The sequence below is a fragment of the Poecile atricapillus genome, chromosome 1, assembly GCF_030490865.1.
Source record: "Poecile atricapillus isolate bPoeAtr1 chromosome 1, bPoeAtr1.hap1, whole genome shotgun sequence".
NCBI lineage: Eukaryota > Metazoa > Chordata > Aves > Passeriformes > Paridae > Poecile > Poecile atricapillus.
The window spans coordinates 166292178-166309861 of NC_081249.1; the positions used below are offsets into that span (position 1 = coordinate 166292178).

The 17684-nt window shown below is 43.6% G+C and overlaps 1 protein-coding gene across 4 annotated transcripts in view; it reads right to left on the minus strand.

Annotated features, from left to right (window-relative positions):
• ASB2 (ankyrin repeat and SOCS box containing 2) overlaps nt 1-17684 on the minus strand; it is a 44953-nt gene that overhangs the window by 7678 nt on the left and 19591 nt on the right. For 3 of the 4 annotated variants that reach the window (XM_058829870.1, XM_058829868.1, XM_058829869.1), the window contains 6 exons: nt 15780-16044; nt 14092-14196; nt 9548-9714; nt 8750-8905; nt 6593-6838; nt 4173-4344 (listed from right to left, as the gene is read on the minus strand). In XM_058829870.1, coding sequence (XP_058685853.1) covers nt 4173-4344; nt 6593-6838; nt 8750-8905; nt 9548-9714; nt 14092-14196; nt 15780-16024 — 1091 coding nt within the window. In that variant the 5' untranslated portion in view covers nt 16025-16044. The remainder of the gene's footprint in view (nt 1-4172; nt 4345-6592; nt 6839-8749; nt 8906-9547; nt 9715-14091; nt 14197-15779; nt 16045-17684) is intronic. The other variant, XM_058829871.1, reaches the window with a different exon arrangement.

Here is a 17684-nt window from a genome sequence, read left to right on the forward strand (position 1 = left end):
AGTCAGGGGGTGAAACCCTGTGTCTACAGGTCTGAGCTAGGATGAACTACAGATTTGGTTCCCAAGATTTCCCTATTAGACTTTACAATTCACTTATTACCCTGCATGGATCCCTATCCTGTAGGCCTTCACTGTGCGGCTTTTGACTACAGCACATTCATGGGGCTATCAATGTCCTTCCCAAATCATGGGGAGCTAAAAAGACAATTAGTAAAAGGGAGAAAAAGAAGTAAAATATTTTTCAGGCTGGTTTCCATGTTTCAGCTGAGGGAGAAAAAATGTGCAGCCAAGTTCTAAACCCCAGTAATGAGGGGTTGCTATTGGAAAGCGTGATGTGGCCTTAAACACAACAACATAAACAAAGCTGATCTAATATGTAATATGAATTTCAAATATATGATGCACAGAAGCCCTGCAGTCACAAATCCATGATCATTTTTTCATCTGCACAGGTGTCAGTGGAGCTGCATGACCAGCCTTATGGGTTAGACCTTCATTTCCTGCTCATAAAGAGGGGTGATATAGCCAAGGCCCTAGGTTGATTCTGTAGATATGGACAAGTCACCTCAAGCTACTTTCAGAAAGAACCTGGGGATCATCCAACCTGAGTCTGCCTGCTGTGCCAGGAGTTGCCCAGACTTCCTTTGTAATATCTGTGTAGAGGGGGGATATCTTGAATAGAAACTTGTGTGAGCAGGGAAGCCAAGCACACCCTCTCTGCCTCTTTTCCTCCCATGCAGACTGCTCTACCTAGCAGTCAACAGCCCTGGTGGCACACACACATGCAAAGCTCAGTTTCCTAACATGTAGTGTGTCTCCTTTAAAATGCTGCATATCTTCAGCTTGACTGCAATGGCTAGGCCCAACACTGGGCCCTCAAACATATATTTACATAATGAAAATAAGCCAGTAAAACCTTTGTCTGTGATGATCTTGTGATCCTGTGAAAGATCCAACACTCCCAGGAGCTGAAATTAGAGTTGAAGATGCATAGCATTTTACAGGATTATGTTCCTATTTACATGATGGACTGTTGATGTCTCCAAGTTACTTCTACACCTCATTTTTAAACAAAAAGGCTTTTTAAATTATGTAAATATCTTGGGAAATTAAGCACTCTTTTTTTCTCCAAGAGGTCACACTAATTTTCCAGCCCTGTGACACTTGCCAGGGAGCAGGAGGTTTGGGTGCTGGTGAGCTGGCAGCTTCCCACCCTCAGCAAATGTTCTGTAAGAGCCTAATAACAAAAAGGGCACAGAGGACTGTGAGGACACAACGCCAAGTACCAGCATTACTCATCCCATGATCAAATGTTTTGAAGATTTAAGGGTCTGTTTTGTTCTTTCCCTCCAGCATATGGGTTTCAGCCAGCTCTTCACATCTGAGTTAAAGAGGCACTGCATCATTTCTGTCTGCAAGGGGAACCTGAACCTCGCTGCACAGGTGCCATGCTGAGGCTCTGCATCCCAATGCTGCAGTGTCCTGGAGCGCAGTACCTACAGTCCCTGTACCCCACATTTATTTTGGTATGACAAGCAGGAAGCATCAATTTTTCATCAGTTTAATTGTGTAGCTTGAACCCGTGTCTCTTTCTCACCCTGCAAAGTGGGTCAATTCAGTAATATGGTGCCTCTGGAGCATTTCCTGTTTCTCTAGAGGGAGAATGCAACTCAAGGCAGCCAAGGCCAGAGAAGTCAGACCACATCCCATGTCTGTCACAGGGATGAGCTTCACGTACAGTTTTTAACTAGTGCTAAGATTTCCCTAATCCCTGACACCTGCTTCTGTGTTTTCTGTTTGTTAGAGGTTATATGGAGGAGGAGACAGAGCATCCTTAGTGTGAGCATGCCAGGAGTTTACTGACTTGTGCTCACTTAGTAAATCTGCCCATGCTTCACAAAGTCTTCCCTTCTCAACATCTCAGTTCTAAGGGGGAAAGAGTTAAATGATTGCTTGTGACTGTACTACAATTTATGAGATGACCCTTATGAATTTCGGGTCAGTATTGACAAGGTGTCTTTTAAAATAAACAAACACCAAGCAACAAGAGTTGACAGTTGAGCCCTGGGACCACATTCTTGGCTTTTTGATGGTAGGGAGCCTTCGTGCTCTGGCAAAAAAGTTGAAGTGTGGAATTCCTGCAGAATTACGTATTAAATCTGCAAGAATACAGAGGTCATCATGAAGGGTGTTATTTTACTGAATACCAGAGGAATTAAGGATGATCAGCCAAATAGGCTAAAGTTTTGTCATTTAGATAAATATTTATAAGAGAATATATTTTTCTTCTGTCTTTCTTTTCTACTTTGTTTGCAGCAGTTGTGCACAAAATTTGTGCTCAGTATTTTACAAGTGAAGGAATGCAGAGTTTTAACTAAATTCTGGTCTCATTTGTGCTGCTGGTTGTTGGGAGTAATAGATACAAGCTCTGAATCAGACCCTTGCTTTCATAACCCACGGGTGAACTCAGGTTGTGGAGTTTCCATGTAAATTTATTCTCAGGTGTGAGAATACTGAGGGGAGGGAAAGATTCAGAGACCTGGCCCATAATCTATAAACAAATTGGATTCAGATCAACTTACTGTACTTTCAGATCAACTTTTTAGCAAGTGAACAACTCAAGCTGAATTCTGTCTCTCACACAAGAAAATTACTTTATAACTCAAACCCTGGAGAAGATTTTGAATCATACTTATGTTAGTAAGTACAGGGTATGGATGCACATGATGTAAGTGTATAAACCCATGTATGTTACGTAAGTTGACACTGCCCTCTAGAATACACAGCTTGCACAAGGAACCAGGCCTACTCCAACTACAGAAGATTAATATCCTCAGGTCTATCAAAGTGACTTGAGAAGCTTAACTGACATTCCCAAGCAAATCTAAATGCTAGAATGAAAAACATTATGGGAAGGTGTAGTGAAGTTAAAAGGTTTTGTTCCTCAGATACTGTGAAATATGCAGGAATACACTTGAGCAGTTCTATGCAAAGACAGCTGTCCTGTCCAGAACAGTCACTGCAGTTGGACTCTCATTTCCCTGTTGTAGAAATATTTTGGTAGAAACTGTGATAGTCAGAAGAGTCCTCTTCAGTCACCAAGGGGGTCTGTTACTGCAATGAAAAATTAGCTGTGGGTCACTCACACTTCTAGTAGTGAGGGACTGAAAGCAGGAACTAAAACTTGCTCTAGGATCAGAAGTCAATGCTATGGAGTTCAGACTCAGAAGCATGCTGCAATGTTCCAGGTAATTACTTACATGACAGTGCAACATCCCATCCCCAGACAGCATCTTCTAAATTGATATTCTTTATCACAGATTATAGTTTGTCACTTTCCTAGAAAAATATGTTTCAGAGGACTACCTAATTTCTGCTTATTTTTTCCACTACTTTTCTCTCTGTTTAAAAAATATGCTCAGCTCTATCCCAAACACATTTAATTTCAGAAGGAAAGCAGTGGGTCTTTCTATGAATTTGTGTGTTACAATTAAGAGTTATTTAATCACTCACTACTAAAATATATTTTCCAGACCATGAGAAATTCTTGTCCTTCTTTTCTGAAGCCTTTACAATTTCCTGAAAGATTTCTGAAAGGAAGGATATCAGAACTGAACACCATATTCTATCTCACTTATGCCCTAGAGATTCACTTAACCACTTCTTGCTGTCAGGAACTGAATGATTGTTATGAAAACCTGAGCACACCAGAGACAAATCCACCATCTTCTGCTTTTGCAGAAGAATCACAACAGGCCTAAACCAGGACATTCATGTAGGGAAATGATTGCAAGCCATGCTGGAAAAGCTATTAGGGACTAATATTCCCCACCAATACTTTTTCTGTTATATTTCAAGAATATTTTGAGGACTTCAGTTTAACCCACTTCCAAGATACGTTATATTATTTAGCTGTAATAAGTGATGTCTTGTTAAAATAAAAGGAATCTTTCACCCCACATTCCTGCTCACCCCATCCCATCCCAATCTCTAAATACACTCTCCAGTGTACAGTTTCTAGCCTGAGCTCTGCGTGCAGAAAGCCCACCTCTCAGCTGGTATCTGCCCTGCTCACATTACTCAGAATGAGTTCTGGGACATTACATTCTCTTTTTGCAAGGACTTTGGATCCTTTTCTAAAAGATAACACCATAAAACTAACTAAAACTTACTCGCAAATCCCTTTCTTGGCTGCTATGTGAAGAGGTAACAGGCCATCCTTATTGGCTTTGTTAGCATCTGCTCCTTGGGACAAAAGAAACTCCACAATAGGAATATGTCCATTTTTGCAGGCTTCATAAAGAGCAGAGGCATTATCACTGGCTTGTGTATTTATATCAGCACCTAGGAAGGAAGAAAACCTTTTAGCACCCAAAGGTTAAGATGAGATGTGAGGAGCATACTTTGAATGAACACTTATATTTCTATGACTGGAGATATGAAATGTGCTAGATGGAGATGTGAACACTGACATGTCAGAGGTGGCACAGTCATATCACCCTTATATCATAGATTTACATTGGTTTATAATATGATGGGAATTTTATGAGGGGCAGTTTATCATGGGTGGCAACTATTAGGTCCCAATCATGAGTCCAGGCTCCATTCATCTGTAGCTCAAAGGTAAAAAAAAAATCAATGGGCTGTTCTTTATATGGCCTTTCCTTCAAACACAGCAATTCCATTAATTTTTATGTGTTTACACTATGTATATGTACTATTCCTGAGCAGGAGTTTGGACTAGATCATCCCAATAGGTGCTCTCTAAAATTCTATGGATATCTATGCTATATATTTATTTAAATTTATCATTTATACTCTATATAGTCACACTGTAATTATTATAAATACACATTTATAGTATTTATACTCCAGTTTGATTTGAATATGTATCCAGGATAAAAGAATACTGTTAAAAATGACCACTGCATGGTGCTGATCAACAATTCTAAACAGGTTTTATTTGGGAGTGCCTTAATCAATGAATATTGCATTTCAAAACTTAGCACCTGAGGCCATATCTCTTCAGTTCATGAGGGTTGGAGTTAGGCTTCAAATGTTAAGTTCTACTATAAAAATTAGATAAATATTATCAATGAACTACTGGATTATATGGGAGTTTTTTTCTTGAGCTCTAATGTATGCTTTGTTTAATAAATAACATGCAAGTATAAACTAAGGCAATACTTTTTTGCCATAAACAATATGGAATCTAGCTTTTTCTGTTGTAGATATTTAAGACCTTTAAGCCTGGCTTTTGGCTGTCATATACTGTACCATGGTGTTCTCAGGAAGGCTGCTCTATGTGTATCCTAAATGGGAATGACAGTTCACTGGAGTTTTGCTTCTAAACTCCAATAAAGAAACCAATCAGTCTTCTGTTTGATCATGAAAACTCTCTGCCAATGAGGACATTTCCCTGGGCTCTCACCCTAAGCTGAAACATCTGTGTTGTGTTTGGCCCTTTGAAGATGTTGTAGCTGGAAACATCAGGATAATTACAGTGACAAAACATAACACAGGACTATGCTCCTAATGAGAAAGAAACCCTTTTCATTATGAAAATTGCTCATCATAAACAAATGAATGATATCATTCCTGGGATGCTTAGAAGAGCTTTTCAGGGCTTGAAACAATTGGACAGTTTTATTGGTGTTTTGTGCATTTTTCTCAAAATTGAACTTTAAGGAAATCTTAATATCTATCTAATTTGAAACACAAATCACATTCTGGCTTGGTTTCTTAAGTCATAGGCAGCATAATGCACTAACTGGTCATACAAAACTCTCTTGACAAGACTATCTGGGCAGCTGAACACATTTTTTTTGTTTCCCAACTCTCATATCTTTCTTAATCTTTCTAATTTTTTCAAAAGTTTTTCTTATCTTCATCACTGGTAAGCTCTTGTTTTGCAAGTGCAGGACCCAAGTCTTACATGTAAGATATTAGTCCATTGTGAAAATAAAGTATGCCTCAGTGAAGTGTATTGTGCTTATTGTAAAGCTGTCTTACATGAGTGGAGCAATAAAAGATAGTTTTAGTGTAAATTAGATTCAAATTCACTGTGTTTATATGTTTGAACACTTACACATAGGGACAGTGAATCTGCTTCTATTTGATATAAACCCATAAACTCTACAGTAGTGCTTTATCTATTTTCAGAGGATACATTACGAGGACAGCTAACCTTGTTCATCACTGCACGTTCATGAGCAGATGGGGTTGGCTGAAGTTCAACTTCTGCCATCTATCACCACCTACAGCTGTCTTTTATGACTGACTGGATTTTAGGCTATGTGTGTGCAGCAGTATGGGTTTAGAAAGCTGTAAGGAAATGCAGTCAGACAGCACCACATTATTTCCCAGAGCAGGTGACCCTGAATGAATGCTGAAGAAGCACGTGTTTCTAGACCATGTATTTCATGCTCTGTGAAAGACCCTACCCAGTCCCATCATCAGGAGCAACAGGGTTTTAGTGTCTCTTCAGGCTAGGCCTTGCCTCCAGAGGCAGAAAAAATGAGACAGGGAGAATTGCTGGGAAGCTCTGAATTATTAATAATTAAATGAATAGATGCATGTAAGCTGTACTCACCGCATCTTGCAAGGTATCTCAAAGCTTCCAGCTGCCCACTCTCAGCTGCCACAAATAAAGAAGTGATCCCATAGGCATTTGCAGACTCAATCTTGGCACCTCCTTTCACCAGGATATCAATGATCTCCAGGTCATTTCGGGAGACAGCCTCATGGAGAGCAGTCCAGCCTCGGTTGCAGCGATGGTTGGTATCTGCATTGTACTGCACCAGGAGCCTTGCAGCCTCTGCATTCTTGCGCTCACAAGCTGTTTAGAAAAAAGGGAAGAGGCTAGGACAGGCTTTTGAAAGTATTCTGGGTGTTGGGCATCCATTTCAGGTAGCCCAAGGCAATATAATACAAGTAGGCCATAGTAAGACCAAAGATCCATTTAAGCCTGTATGAGAGCAAAGGTTGTTGCCAAGTGACACTGTCTGAGGCTCAGAAAGGATGTGGCAGTGAAGCCAGTCTTCAGCTGGTCCCGGATAAGTGTCCTGTGCAGGGATTGTGCCAAGTCTGCTACCGAGGGGAATCTGGCCCTGCACATTTGTACCAACAGGAAACCAAAGGGACACAGTGAGGTGATAAGGTGCACGAAGTAATTTATGAAGAACAAATATGTTACAGAAATCATGTGACCTGAACACTTTCTTTCCAAATTCTGTGCAAACTGACTCCTTATCTTATTGCCATGGACTGCAGATAAAGATCCATGTAGAGAAGAAAGTAAGAAAAGCTCAAATCAACAGTTGTGTAGCTCAGTAGCACTTTCTCAATTTATAGTTCAATTTATAGCTCAAGACCATCCTGAGCTAAAGATAGTTTCTTAATAATTAATAGCATTTTGTTGATTTTTATTCTTCTAATTTGTCCCATAGCTTTTTGAACCCCAAATCATGAGGCTTCCCATGCACCTTAATGGTTTGTTGTGCAATGTACAGAAGAGAAGCACATTTCATAACAATTAGTTTTTTCTTTGAAATAATAGTGTATTTTTCTCACAGAGGTCCCACTGATTCTTTCTTTGCAATAGCTCCATGGTGCTCTCCCCCATAAACAGGTGTCATATGTATACTGAAACCAACCATGTAATTAGACATTTCTGTAATTATCGATCCATAGCTCTGCAGAGTTTAATTTGCTTACATGTGAGGGATGACTATTTTGTTATGACAGTTTTTTAAACTCTTGTTTGCTGTTCTTGTTATCATAGGATAGTGTAGAAGATACTGCATCAAGGATAATCCATTCTTACTAACTTCTCTGTCTAAAGGGTGTTTTCATATCATTGTTGTTGTGATTATTATTACTATGACCTCTACTTCTACTACTACTACTGCTACTGCTACTGCTGCTACTGCTGCTACTGCTACTGCTGCTACAACTACTGTGTGTTTAATGCACAGCTGAACAGCTTTTCCCTGGTCAACTAAAAGCCAGAATTTTAAAACAAAAACATTTTAAATGTAGCTCTAATGCTAGGCATCCAAGTTTGGAGGCAAGATTGTTGTTCTAACCTGTAATATGTGTTTTTAATATTTTAGAGTGCTAAAAACTCATGGCAGGAGCAAAGGACGTTGGACAGGAAGGTGTGAGAAGTCTCCTGTGAATGTTTGTGATATCATGGATATATTGCTAGTCTGCTAAAAGAAAAAAATGTTCTCTTCAACCAGCAGCAAAGTAATGTGTCTGTGTTAAATACTTTATCTACCTCACTGAACTGTTTTTAATTTGAAAACTGTCCCATAGCACACAGCCTGGGCTGACCCACACAGTATATGAGTCACTGGCATGTCTGTAGTTACTGTACTTGCCCATCCAACAGCTATTTGGGTCCTACCATTTAACAAAGCATATGTAGTCCTTCACTACCCAGCTTTCTGTAAGTTTGGGACATTGTGCAGGCAGCCCATGCTTAGGGCCCCAGTGAGAATCTCACCCCTCACTCTCAGCACATCATCACAGCCTGCACCCTGCAGGACAGCTGCTATTCCTATCTCTGTTCATGAGATGAAAGGCCATGGCATGGCAGGTGAGGCATAGGAGATAGAGGACTACCACAGGGAAGGAGAAAACAAGAGCTAATCACTGCCCTTGAGCCCCTCATCACAAGTGGTCCTGCAGTTCTGCCTTGGTGGTGCCAGAAGAGTTCAGCATCCCTGGAAAAGCAGCTACTCACCTTTGTAGAGCGGCGTTTCTCTGGCCTTGTTGGAGATGTCGGGCTCAGCCCCAGCCTGCAGCAGGGTGAGCAGGCAGTCCAGGTTGCCCCGGCTGGTGGCCAGGTAGAGAGCCGTCTCCTCATTGAGGGTGCGCTGGTCAATGGTGCCTGGGTACGCTGTGAAGGAATGGTGAGCCCAAAGTCATTGTGGCATGTAGTGCACAACTATCTGCAGCACCACCACCCTTCTAAATCCTTGGGGGTTTAAGTTTTTATTCTTTATTCATTTCCATAAGCAATGTAAATTAGGAATATACCATAATGTTACTGTAACTCAGGCTGAGTATGGAAACCTGTCCTCAGTTTAGATTAAAATATTCAGCTTTGGCCACTAGTGATGCAGAAAGTTGTTGAGTAACTGTTCTTCAGCCGCAGTTTGAAAACAAACTACAGTAATTAACTTCAAGCACCAGCAAAGAGATGCTGGGTTGGATCTCCCCCCAGGGGAAACTGCGGTTATTCCTGTCAGCTTGCAGCAGCCAAGCAGCTCATAGCAGGAGAGAGCTCAGCTTCAAGGCCTGAGCATGAGAATCCCAGGGCTTGGCAGAATCTATCCTGTATCACTTTCTCCCAAATATCCTAGCTTTTAGAGGCTTCAGTCTGGAAACCTACTTTCCAAGAGAAGGTGAAATTAATATACAGGCAGGGAGGTTGGAAAGAAGCTTCATATACAGCCCCAGGCTAGGACTGAAATACTGCTAATTTGGCCTTTTAGTTTATCCATGTTCTTTTTCCTTTTGTAATTGTAACTTCACTGACCTTTTTGCAACAGGCTCAGGCAGCCCACTTGGCCATAGTATGCAGCTTCGTGGAGGGGTATCCAGCCATCCTTATTAGGTACAGAAAGGTTTTGTCCTGATTTCATCATGTTGCATACTGCTTTTTCATCTCCATCCCTGATTGCTGCCACTACAGGGTCAATTTCTCTTTAAAACAAGATTAAAACTTGGTTATTGCTTCCTTCATTACTGAGAAGCTTTCTGCAGCAACATCACTGTTATATTTTCCCAAAATAGTGAACCCCTGCAGCCTATATAGCACGTAATTGTACAGTGAGACACCATAGAGCCTGTAAAGATGAAACTTGTCTTCTCTAATTTTGTCACTCCCAGCAGATCAGAAGAATCTCTGTCTGGAGCTACTGATCACTCTCCTCAGAATGTAAGGAAACTAGGTAGGTGTAATTAATATCTGACACAAACACTTATATTTTAGATGTTGGGAGTTGTGCAAGACTGGCTCTGACAGTGCTGTACACACTACAGAGTGTCCACGACTCTGATGATTGCATCACCTCGCTGTCCCTTGTGGCATGGTGCTTCCACATGAGATCTTTTAAATAAGCACAACTCTGAAGAGAATTACCCGTGTATATCCTTGAAGAAATTTTTAGATTTGACTTGCAGGTGGATTTAACAGAAATTATCAATAAATCTTACTCTTGTATTTTTAAGAGACTTCTCATTTCCATGTGTAATCCTGTTTTCAGAATTTAGCCAGACCACTGAAGAAGGGAGAGCTCTGGTTAGAGCATGTCAACACTGGGGTGTTGGTCTTGGCTCTCCTTTCTTCATCCAGGGAGGAATGAAAAAAAATCCACCTACCCAAATCCCTCTGCCAAGTGTGCATTCAGCACAATCTGGGCAGCAACCCATTTACCTGAGCTCTCTGTGTGTTTGCAGAGCAGGGCGGACCTGGGCACACCAATCCTGCTGCAGAACAACAGTCAGCTCCTGTGAGTCTCCCCACACAGTGGGAGTCCCAGCACTGCCTGGCAGCCACTTTCCCCAGGTCAGCAGCACCTGGTTCCTTCCACTCCTTCCACCCCTTCTGAGGCTGCTGGTAGAATGGCAGAGGTGGGGATCTGGGGAGCTCATATCTGCAGCCAAGGCAGCAGGACCCTTGCCCGTGGTGGGCAGCAGCTCTGTGCATGCTGGTGGGCTGTGCCTTCCAGTGTTGGCACCTGCTTTTGCTGCAGCTGAGCTGTGCTGGGACAAGGCAGCCACAGCTTTGTTATTGCCATGCACTTAATGAGTAAGATTCAGCACGGCCAACACTGTGAAGGAAGAAGCATTTTACCAGTTCAAATGGGGACTTGCAAAAAATGAATGTGGGCTGTAGTTTCAGAGCCAGAAAACAAGAAGTTGTAGAAAGCACTGGAGCATTTGTGGTTTGAACTAGCTCTACAGAGAAAATCTTGCAGTCCTGAAGACAGCAAGATGCGGGAGAGAGGTGCTTGTCTCAGACTATTGGCGTTGCCAGGGCAGGAATACAGCACGTGGTGGAGGTCATGCAGGCTAGTGGTGATGGGAACAACCAGAAACTCTAGTTATGACAAGAAGTCTAAAATACCACAACAGAGTGAGATCAGAGACATAAAAATATGGGCAGGTCAGCACAGGAGTCCTCACAAAGCAGCATACTGGTGCAACCTCTGCAATTTGTGGGAGTTACAGGAGCAGCACTGAACTTCACTGGCTTGTAGGGGCTGGACAGACCAACAGTCTGAAACTCACACAGGCCTCACTAATTTCAGTTTGCCCAAAGGCACACAATCTATGGCATAGACACTGATATTAGCATTGAAAGAAGTCACCAATCTGGTTTTCTGAGGATAAATTCAGGGCCAGGAGTGGACAGGTGATCTCAACCTTTGTGCCTGAGAATGGGTAAAGACACCATTTCCCAGGTGAAATAGTATTTGGTGCCACTTGCTCCTTCTCTATAGATGGAAACAGTGTTTTCAAGACAGTAGGGTCACAAAAATAGCAGCACTGGAATGAAGAGAGATATGAGACACAAGGCCAGGCATTTTGCCTGAGAAGATAACAGCTAGAACATGCAGCTGCTGTCCTGGCTACAGCCCTCCCAGGAGGAATCGACTGACCTGATAACTGCTGGCTGGATGTCCCAGGGACACTGCTGTATCTCCATACTGATTACAGTACCCTGGGGACTAAACCTAACATTCCAAATTGTGTACATGTAATAGATTTTTATACAGGTGTTTGAAATTGAGCATTTTTTTGGAGTCTGCTGACAGCAGCTATTGGCATTTTTGGCTGGGAGAGGAGGCGGAGGTGGGGGATCTTCATCTTTCAACACCTCTGGCACAAGGCTGCTGAAACCATCTGTTGTTCTGCACAAAGGCTCATGTTACACTTGTAGGGCTGTGACCTCAGGATTTGGGCACATGATATAATTACTGGTGCTTAATGAATTACTGCATGCCAGGTGGGCCATGGCAGGAGTCTGTGCACGGGCCGGCTCACAGCAAATGCAAGGTAAATCACATTATCTGAGACCTCAGGGAAAGCAGGAGGTACCTTGGATCTGGGCTGGGGTTAAAAATGTGTGAAGAATCAGTTATTATTCTGCTTAAGCCCTCAGATGTTGAATGAAGCAAACTTCTGTTGGGTTCCTTGACCTTAAATGATTCCTGAGTAAGATGAGGGGGTTTGCTGGACCAGGCTGTGGATGCTTTAGCCAAGAAAATTCCAGATCAGAACAGAAGGTTTAATGAATCTCCATGTGAAATCCTTGTTTTCTGCCTGACTTACAGTTTGCTGTTATAAAAACCTATCACATTCTGCTGCCTGGATTTCATCAGCTATAGAAAATACAAGTATTAAAACACGGAGGTAGCCTGAAGATGAAATCTTAACCTTATAGGCAACTCTAAAGAATTACTGCATTTCAAAGACCAGTAGGCAAGATAATAAATACCCCTTGCAGATGAGATGTCTGGTGAAGTCAATTCTGAGTGCTGAAGAAGAGGTTCAGTGGAGCATGGAATGGTTCAAGAAGCTCCTTCTTTTCCTGACAGCCTGGAGAGATGCAGGCAGGATGAAGGAACACCACTTCCCCAGGTGAAGCCAAATATTATCCCTGCCTAGCTCTGAGACTAAGACTATAAAAATGCCAGTCATACCATCATCTTCTCCTGGGATTTCCCAGCTATGCTCCCATGCTCTACATGGCAGCAGAGGAGGGATAATTTATCAGCCTTCTTGTATACTGAACTCTATGCAGCTACCTGGTGGAGAGCAACAGCCTGCCCTCAAGTTTTCTACTGCATCAAAGAGGCATGCAAGAAGTGCAGAGCACCTAGTGAGAGGATGTGATTACAGTGTGGCCAAGAGAGGCTGGCAGGTGACTGGGATAAGGCAGCTTTCATGTTGTAGCAGGAAGAGGTTTTCACAATGTCAAGGAGGGCAATGCCAGTGGAGGGTCTGGAACAGTCAGAATCAGCCAGGATGCAGGGGGAGGTGGGGGAGATTGTAGAGCTGGGTGAGAGGTGAAAGAAGAGAGGTGAAAGGGTAGTCACTGTGCCTGTGCATCCAGGGAGGGACGTGTAAGATGGATCAAACAAAATTTGAACTGGGTAGATAGAAAAGGTGGGGAGTTTCTTTTCTGCAGGACGCAGGGAAGTGCTGGCTGTACCACTTTCCTCTTGTCATCTGATAGCTAAGGGCAGGTGCATGATTCTATTCTGCACTGCAGAGAGCTGTAATAAACCCATCACGGTTCACACATTTTCACTACACACAGGCACTACACACAGGCACTACACACAGGGACAGAGCTTGGGCCACTGCTTTTCTCATCCATGACTGTGTTCAGCAAAGCTTATTTGCAGCCTCTGCCAACAGCAAAACAGGAGGATCAGTCAGTCAAGGCAGTTTCCTCCTTGGACAAGTAAGCCCTCCTTAGTGTGACTGGACAGCACAGGTATGGCTGGCAGCAGGCATGGCATCTTGGGAGCATTTATAAAATACTTACTTGAAGTAAGGACTTTCTCACCTGCTTTATGTGCTGTGATACATTTCCCCCCCCCACTTTTCCCTGTTCCTGAACACTGAACTTAATACCAATGCAGTTACTTTCAGCACCTGCCTGCCTCATCTATCCTGCTGATAAGTGAGCCAGCCTATTTAAATTAACCACAGTGCAGTCATCCTTGCCCTGTTGTCCTTGTCACCTCAGAGCTTCTGACTGGACCCAGAGTCCCCAGGACATGAGCACTGGGGGGATGGAGAGAGATGAAGAGGGAGAGAGAGCAAGGGTATTTGAGATGGGTCACTTGCAAGAGCACAGGCTTGGGGCAGTGGGGAGGTTGGAACAAGAACAGGAGTGCGGCGAGGGTGAGGTGCAGGTGTCAGTGAGACCTCCTCCAGATGAACTCCGCATTTCCCCCCACCAGGCACCATCACCACCCAGAAGACATGTCTCAGGGAGAGAGTGGGTAGCAAGGCTTGTTTTGGCTGCAGGGGAAAACAGGAGAGGGAGAGGGAGACACTTACACGGACTGGGATGTGCTGAACAGGCTGCTGTCGTACCTTCGCCTGACCCCCCAGGCTGCCCCCGAGCTGGATGGCTGAGCACGGCCTGTCTGCTGGGCCGCCAATCTGGAGTGGCGATGACATGAATGAAATAAGGAGAAATACTCCGAATAGGAGAAACAGGTCATGCTGAGGCAGAAACAGAGACACACATCCACAGAGACGGAGCGAGCGAGCCTGCCGGTCAGGGCTTTGAATAAAAGCAGATGGCCAGGGCTTGCTCTGCACTGGATTCAGCTGCTCACTCGGCTCGAGTTTATTTTTGGCCCTCTGAGGAAGCGTCAGGGGATTCAAATGACCATATAAGACAACAGTGTGGTTAACCCTACCACCACCACACAGGAAACAGGCACAAAGCAAGGTGAGGTGATGTTCATCACCTCCAAAGTGCCATGCAAACAGGTCAGAAGTCGGGGCAGAGGAGGACCCAGAGCTACTGGATGTCGGCTTCCTTTCCATCTCTGCCTTCCCAGGTGGCAGAAGAGCTCAACAATGCTACAGATTTGGTGCTACAAGCTCCAAAGATTTTTTCTCTTGTGAGAGGTCTAACACTGCTGGGCTGAGGTGGGGCAGATTAATGCACAGAACTGCTAATGCTGCTTTTTGCCAAAATAGCAGGTGTTGAAGGACCTTCAACAAGGACAGGACCAAATGGCCAGGGAAGCCCTTATTGTCCCCTGCATTGGGTCTCTACAGGAGAGCTGACTGTATAGGTGCACAGTAACCACACCAAGAAACCAGTCTTTGGTGGGAGCAGGACTGCTGCCTGCACAGCATCCTGATTCCACAGCTATGCACATGCTTACTGCTCATCAAATTGCGCCTAGTTTCCCAGCCTTGGAAACCAAACAACCACAGGTGGTAATGAGCAAGACATCAGAGGGTGGTGGAGTTATGAAAAAGGAGGAGGAACAGAACTTCAGTAACTGTCAATTTATTAAAAAGGGGAAAACTAAAGTAACTTAAAAGTGTAAAAGGATATTTTTCCTTGCTTTGGAGGTGACTTTGGAATCTATTCCCATCCCCCTTGAGAAATCTGCCTTTTTTAAAGTGAAAGGGGAACAATATCTGGGTTTGAAACTGTCAGCAGGCCTCTGTGACCACAGCTCAGAATTTCAGGGGAGGGGGATGCTGCCACGATTTGGTGTCTGGAGTTGCTCTTGGTTAAGAGTGGTGTGCTTGAAGTCAGACTGATCTGAAACAAGCACATCCTTTAAAAACTGAAGTGTTTAACAGGTAATCAGGTACCACTGTTTTATACACCTGTTTTTTCTGCCTCTCTTATGTTTTCCCATAACAAATGCTTTGTTCCCACTCTGGCAAAACCTAAGCTTGGCATACAGTGGGGAAAAGAAACAGCTGGCCTTGGGAGGGTTTCTGTTGCTCAGGAAAGCTTGGCTGTGCCCCTTTTTTCACTATATTTGTTGCTTAAAACAGACAACATCAAGGAAATCCTCCTCTTGCTATGAGCACGTAAATTGTTGACCTCATTGGATTTATAGCAGACTCCAGCTTTGACACTAATGACAGACTCGCCCAGGAGCCGCCTGGCAGAGCTAATTAGAGAGCAGGGGCACTGACAGGGAGCCTGTTTTCCCCTCCTGGGCAGGGCTCTCTGGGGGGAACAGCCCGGGCTGGCACTCGCTTACCTTTGCCAGGGGTAGATGCGGTAGGGAGGGTTGTGGGGGCTGGCGCGGCTCGGGGCGCCCACCTCACCAGCACGGGCCACCAGCGACTTCTGGGGGCTCTGGGCCGCTGGCTGACCCGCCGGGTCCTCTTCCAAGCTCTGCTGGATGGCCATCTTAATAAGCTCATCTTCACTCAGGCTACTGTACAGGCTGTACTCCTCACAGCCTATCGTTTGTCTTTGAGTATTTGCTGCCGTCGTAGCCATTTTTATAATTCTTTGCTTTCCTGTAAAAGGAAATTGTGATCATCAAAATCTGGAAAATGGAAAAAACCTCAACTATCTTGTACTGATTTTCAGGTCTGCCTCTTAATTAGGCTGACCAGAAAACCCGTCAGAAATCCTTCACCATGGAGAGAACGTTATCAGCTAAAATCTGCATGAAAACTGAATGAACTAACTCCTTTCAATTACACAGAAATAACTGGTTTAGCTGGTGTTTAAAAAAGGGGAAGTTGTTGCAAGCAAGGCAAGTTTTTATCTGCTTATTCTGGTTACCACATCTCAAGAGAAAAATAGTTAAAGGAAATCCCCTTAAGATTAAAGAGACAATTTTTTGAATTTTATTTAGGAGAAAACCAATGGATGTCTCTTTTTGTTGGTTTTATTTCTTGCTGTATTTGCAGGAAATTAAGGGGAGAGGTTTGTCTCTTTTCTGGTTTTCTGCAAGGACAGGTTCCTTTGCACCATAAAGTGCAAAGAGGCTTTGTAATTTTTTCCACCTTATCTGGAGATCTCTCAAGCAACGTGCAAAGCTATGCTTTGAAGTGACTCTTTCACTCAACGAGGAAAGCAGCACCACACTGTTCTGTTTCACTTCTGATTTTTTGCTTTTTCACAGAACAAAGTTCAAGGTCACGAGTGAGACAGAAATGAGAGAAGGGGGAAACATTTGGCACACTCAGCAATCACAGAATGACTGTGAACCACCACTGCAGGGCTCTAAAAGGCAAAGACAATTCAAAATACTGCAGAATTTCCAGCAGTGATAGGGAAGTACTGATACCATGAATGGTATAATGCTCTAACAGGATCTCATTCGGATGCCAGAGAGCATTCTGGCCATCAGTGTCCAAGAACCAAGGGTTTATTTTATGGGAGGAGGTGGAAAAGCTATCTTCCTCTTTTAGGAAGATAATAGCCAATGCAGAATTGGTCTGATTTTATAAGCACTGAGCAAGAACTGTGTAAAATAATGGGGAGCACTGGGGTGAGGAGCAATGGGAGCCTCCAGGGAGCTGTCAGCTCCCTTTCACCGTACAGCAGCTCTCTCCACCAAGCACCCAGCTCAGCCTGTTTTCCTGGGCACTCACACTGACACCGACAGCAGAGGGGTCCAGCAGGCCACAAGCCTGACACCAGGAAAGTGCCCTGCTGCAGCAGCCCTTGCTGCTATGCACACAGCCAAAAGACAGTCCTGACCCAGAGGAAATGACGGCTCCCCAAATACAGTTTGAAGAAATTGCAAGAGCTTGAATCAATCAAGTAACTTAAAATCTTGGATTTAGGCTTTTCACTTCAGACACGGTGATATCTCCCACATCAACAGCCATCTTAAGCTCTAAGCTCCCTCCAGAAGTGGGAAGTCTTCAGGGTAAAGGGAAGCTGAGCAGATTTCAGACTGACATCATAACATTTAACAACAAAGGATGCATTTTACAGGCATGAAAAATGCCAGAATAAAACCTTCAATTACTGTAAATAATGCAACCTAATTTTGGTGTTTTTTCATCTCTTTTTTTTTTTTTTTTCTTCCTTTATTTTCAGCCAGATCTCTCATGGCTGCTGTTGTTTCCCTTCTCCAGTCAGTGCCTCAGCTCAGCTATGACCCTTGCTGTCCTGAAGATCCAAGCCCAGGCGTCACACT